Genomic DNA, 5207 nt, shown 5'->3' with positions numbered 1-5207 from the left:
CTGAGTCGGTGAGTGAGTGCCCTGGAGTCTCGCGGGTGGGGAAGCCTGAGGCGGAAGCAGGGGAGCAGGAGGGCAGCAGTGAGGCGCGGCCGGGGAGTGGCTGAAATGTTGCTGCAGGCACTTGGCCGTCAGGACCTTGGCCCTGGCGGGCTTGGCTCGGGAAGACCTATGTCACGAACTAGAGGATCATCCAGGCCGGTGTGATCCGAATTCAGTTCAACAGATACTCCCGCAGCTGCCCCTGCTCTGTTCCGGCCACCATGCTCGCTGAAGGACCTCAAATGAACTAGGCTCCTTTTCATGATGTTCTAGAAAGTACTGACTCTGTCGGGAGACTGGAGGAGAAATCTTATTTGATTTGAGCCTTATGCCAGATCACTAGCTGGAAGCGCGAATATAACTTTAGTACAAAGATGTAATTGGGTCTTCTTGTCTGAGCAGTGGTGAAAATCTAAATATCAAAGCAGCTTCAATGTAAGAGATTGAGGAAAGGTACAACCATAACGTTGGTGAAGGCCAAATAATGAAGGACTTGTATTCGCTAAGAAGGTTAGACTGTCCTGGAGATGGAGGAGAATCATGGAAGATTTAAAGCAGAAAAGAAAAATAGAAAATTTTTTAAAGTTCTAAAAGATGTTATTCTGATGGGTTTTAGGAGGGTAGTTTGTAATGTAGGAGACTGGCATCAAGGAGGCTGCAGTGGTCCAGGTATGCAGAAGGAAGGACCTGCTTACCTGGAGGTCCAGGTGATGAGGAGTTAGGAAGTTTGGTGATTATATTAAGGATTCTAATTTGGGAAACTGTTAAGTCCACTTAGTAGTGGCCCCTAACAATGTCCTTGTCCACAAGGCACATAGAGTTTAGTCAAAAAGAAAAACATAAAAACTGTTGAGGACAATTCAATGTAATAAATGCTGTATGTAACATAACTAGTCTGCCATGAAAAATGTTTAATGTACAAATAAAAGTAGAACAATGAACAAAAAAAATGCTGTAACAAAAAAATTTTTTTAAATGTGCCACAAGATCATAGAGAAATGCTTTTTTTTTTTTTTGGATTTTGAGGTGGTTACCTGCCACAAGATCATAGAGAAATGCATTTTATTTTTTTTGGATTTTGAGGTGGTTACCCTAGGGGTTCAGTCTTAGCACACAGATTAGAATTTGAGTTATCTTCTACCTAATTTAGGTTTAGGATTTGGGGATGATTTATTTTTGCTATCACAATGTAGTAAAACAATTCCGATCCTTACATCCGTGTTTATGTTTTATTTTGCTTAGATTGTGACCATGGCTGCTGAGTCTGATGTTCTGCACTTCCAGTTTGAACAACAAGGAGATGTAGTCTTGCAGAAAATGAATCTCTTGAGGCAGCAGAATTTATTTTGTGATGTGTCAATTTATATTAATGACACTGAGTTCCAGGGGCACAAGGTGATTTTAGCTGCTTGCTCCACCTTTATGAGAGATCAGTTTTTACTCACTCAGTCAAAACATGTCAGAATCACCATCTTGCAGAGTGCAGAAGTTGGCAGAAAATTGTTGCTCTCTTGCTACACTGGAGCACTTGAAGTTAAAAGGAAAGAGCTTTTGAAATATTTGACTGCTGCCAGTTACCTTCAGATGGTTCACATTGTGGAAAAGTGCACAGAAGCTTTGTCAAAGTATTTGGAAATTGATCTTTCTATGAAAAATAACAATCAGCATGTTGACCTCTGTCAATCCTCTGATCCAGATGTTAAGAATGAAGATGAAAATTCAGATAAAGACTGTGAGATCATTGAAATTTCAGAAGATAGTCCTGTAAACATAGATTTCCATGTTAAAGAAGAGGAAAGCAACGTTTTACAGTCTACAGTAGAGAGCTTGACCACAGAGAGAGAGGAAATGAGATCGCCAGAGCTGTCTTCAGTAGACATGAGTTTTAAAGACAATGAAATTCGTATCCTCCATGTGGAATCTATCAGTACTGGGGGTGTAGAAAATGGAAAGTTTTCACAGCCTTGTACCTCTTCAAAAGCAAGCATGTATTTCTCAGAAACACAGCATTCACTGATCAATTCTACAGTTGAGAGCAGAGTGGCAGAAGTTCCTGGGAATCAAGATCAAGGCTTATTTTGTGAGAACACTGAAGGAAGTCATGGTCCAGTGAATGAGATTCAGAATCTAGAGGATGCTTTTTCCCTGAGGCACCAGTGCCCCCGGTGCCCTCGAGGGTTTCTTCATGTTGAGAACTATCTGCGCCACCTTAAGATGCATAAACTGTTCTTGTGCTTACAGTGTGGGAAAACATTTACACAAAAGAAAAATCTGAACAGGCACATTCGAGGGCACATGGGCATACGGCCCTTTCAGTGCACTGTGTGCTTGAAGACATTTACTGCAAAAAGCACACTTCAGGACCACTTGAATATACACAGTGGGGATCGGCCATACAAATGCCACTGTTGTGACATGGATTTCAAGCACAAATCTGCCCTCAAAAAGCATTTAACCTCTCTCCATGGCAGAAGCAGTGGTGAAAAACTACCCAGGCATGATCTGGAAAGGCAAAACCTACTGTAACTAGAATCACACCTTGTTATGTAAGCTGTATATCATTCTGTTGGGCAAGTCTTTCTATAGAAATGCAGCATTTGTAATATTGCATTTCCACCCCCATCTTTAGATCTTATTTTTGGTCTACCTACACATGTTATTCTTTCTGAACTTGTACTACCAGTTCCAAAGTGTGGGAGACATGATAAAGCTGATAGGATGCCATCTTGTCTCATGCATTGTATATGAGTCTCAGTGGTTTATCTCAAGAAATAGTGTTCCTCTTAAATATTCTTGATTCTATTGACAGAGGATCCAGCAGTATTTCCAGATTCTGATTTCAGATCCCTAGATGATGGATATAGGTGTACAATCCAACCATACCATAATTTTAATAAATTAGGATACTGAGAAGAGGAAAAAAAATTTAAAGCATACTATTATTCATTAGTCATTTTAACAACAGGTAGGACTAGTTAATTTTTTATAATGAACTGTATTGGAAATTCTAAACTAAACACCATGATACCTGTTGTTTTAAACTGTAAAGGAACACCATTCAAATTCACTTGGAAGTAGCAGAATTTCCTTATACATAAAGGTAATATTCCTTACAATAGTGTATCTATGAGTTGTTAGTATATATATTTTAGAATGATTAATTAGGCCCAGGTTTCTTGATTTTATTTAATATGGTGACATTTAATAATTTAGTGGCCAGTAAAATTATATCAATGGCATGAAGCTCTAAGGTATTTGTTATGTTTTCTTTTTGAAATTTATTTTGTTAGTTAACATACAGTAAAATTGACTTGTTTTTGGTATACAGTTCTATGAATGTTTCTATATGTACAGAGTTATGCAGCCACCACTGCACTCAGGACGCAGAACATTCCATCACCCTCCAACACTTGTGTATGCTTCACCTTTGTAGTCACTCCTCCTCCTAGCACTAAACCCGAGTGCCAGTTCTCCATTTTTATAATTTTGCCTTTTCTGAAATACCATGAATGGAATCTTATAGTTCCCTTTTGAGATGCTGTTTTCACTCACTTTAATGCCTTTGATATTCATCCATGTTGCTGGATCAGTAGTTCATTCCATATTTTTTTATCTTGAATTGGCAGTATATATTAGTTTTCTTAGTATCACTAGATGAACGGTTTAAATATGGGTAACTCCAATACTTTGGCCACCTGATGCGAAGAGCTGACTCATTGGAAAAGACCCTGTTGCTGGGAAAGATTGAGGGCAGGAGGAGAAGGGGACAACAGAGATGAGATGGTTGGCTGCCATTACTGACTCAATGGACATGAGTTTGGGCAAACTCCAGGAGTTGGTGATGGACAGGGAGGCCTGGTGTGCTGCGGTTCATGGGGTCGCAAAGAGTCGGACATGACTGAGCAACTGAACTGAACTGAAGCTATTAGTGTTCTTTTTTTTTCTTCTTAATTTATTTAGGCTGCACCTGGTCTTATTTGAGGGTGGGACCTTCTAGTTGTGGCATGTGGAGTGTTGGTTGTGGCATGCAGAATCCTCAGTTATAGTATGTATATTTATAGACTTTCTTGCCAAGATGTCCAGGTTAGCCTTTTTCTTCCTTGCCGGACTAGAGGCCGATAGTAGGACTTGACGCCTTCTTCTTGGGGGCTTTGGGCAGCAAGTCGTGGCTGCTGTTAACTATTGCTGGGGTTGCTCAGGGCCATCCTGCAAGCCTTTTGAGTTACACATGTCCTTGATGTCCTTGTGGCCAGCAGAGCCCCTTTGTGCAGTTGGTTCAGCTAAAGAGACCATGGGGAGGAGCGAGCCAAGATTCCACACTTTATGGCCTTCCTGTCATCCTGTACCTCATGAAACTGTAAGCTTCATGAGGAAGGCTCATGGAAGGCTCTTCGTGTAGCCCTGGCAGCCGGCTTTTCTGGGGGCATCTCCACACTGCAGGCTTGTCTGCCATGAGGAACCTGGCATCTAGGACCCTGCACAAGTCAGGTCATGAAGGGAAAGCCCTCAGCCTCGTCTGGTCCTGTTCAGCTCTCAAGGTTTCCAGGTTTAGTCTTAGCTGATCCCTATCATGCTGCCTTTCTTCTAACTGCTTTTTTCCACTTCTCCTAGGAGACTTCTATGCCAGAGCCGCCATTCTGTCTTTGAGATAAAGCTGAAGCCTTTTTTTAGATTCTGAAAAAAGCTTGTCAACAGTTCTGACAAACATTTATTATGTTCCTCATTCATTTTTTCTCTCTGCCTTGCCTTTGAGAGCACGGTCACCCTCTGACCAACTCTGCCTCCCCCTTGGGGAGCATCTCTGCTATCTGCAGGGTCTGCTGCAGCTTCTGCTCTGCCACTTCCAGGAGTTCTTGCAACTGGTGGTTTTCAGCCTCAATTTCACAAACACCTCGTTGCAGTTTTGTGCTCACTTCCTTAGATTTGATGAGGTCTTCTCTGGCTGTGTACAGATCTTCTTCCAGCTCTGTCACGTGAGTTGAGAGGATTGCCAGGCGCTCCCTCATCTGGCTCTTCCCTTTTGACTACTTGTCTGTCGTTTCCTAGAGCTCCGTAAATATAGCGGGGTCGTCCTCAGGAGAACCATCAATAGATCTCCACAGAGATCAGGTTCCTGCAGGTCTCTGCCATCACACCCCTGTACAAGGCCCTGTAAGCAGAGTCCAGGC

General features: G+C 42.0%; 1 protein-coding gene across 2 annotated transcripts in view; it reads left to right on the top strand.

The window, feature by feature from the left end:
- ZBTB6 (zinc finger and BTB domain containing 6) overlaps positions 1-3789 on the top strand; it is a 20236-nt gene extending 16447 nt beyond the window's left edge. The window contains exons 1-2 of one of the 2 annotated variants that reach the window (XM_010844023.1): positions 52-492; positions 1282-3789. In XM_010844023.1, coding sequence (XP_010842325.1) covers positions 1291-2565 — 1275 coding nt within the window. In that variant the 5' untranslated portion in view covers positions 52-492; positions 1282-1290 and the 3' untranslated portion in view covers positions 2566-3789. Of the gene's footprint in view, positions 1-51; positions 493-1281 lie in introns of those variants that run through there. The other variant, XM_010844022.1, reaches the window with a different exon arrangement.
- Positions 3790-5207: the final 1418 nt, after the last annotated feature.

Source organism: Bison bison, unplaced genomic scaffold (genome assembly GCF_000754665.1).
Source record: "Bison bison bison isolate TAMUID 2011002044 unplaced genomic scaffold, Bison_UMD1.0 scf7180017864193, whole genome shotgun sequence".
In the NCBI taxonomy this organism is placed as follows: domain Eukaryota; kingdom Metazoa; phylum Chordata; class Mammalia; order Artiodactyla; family Bovidae; genus Bison; species Bison bison.
This window is presented reverse-complemented; position numbering and strand designations above follow the sequence as displayed.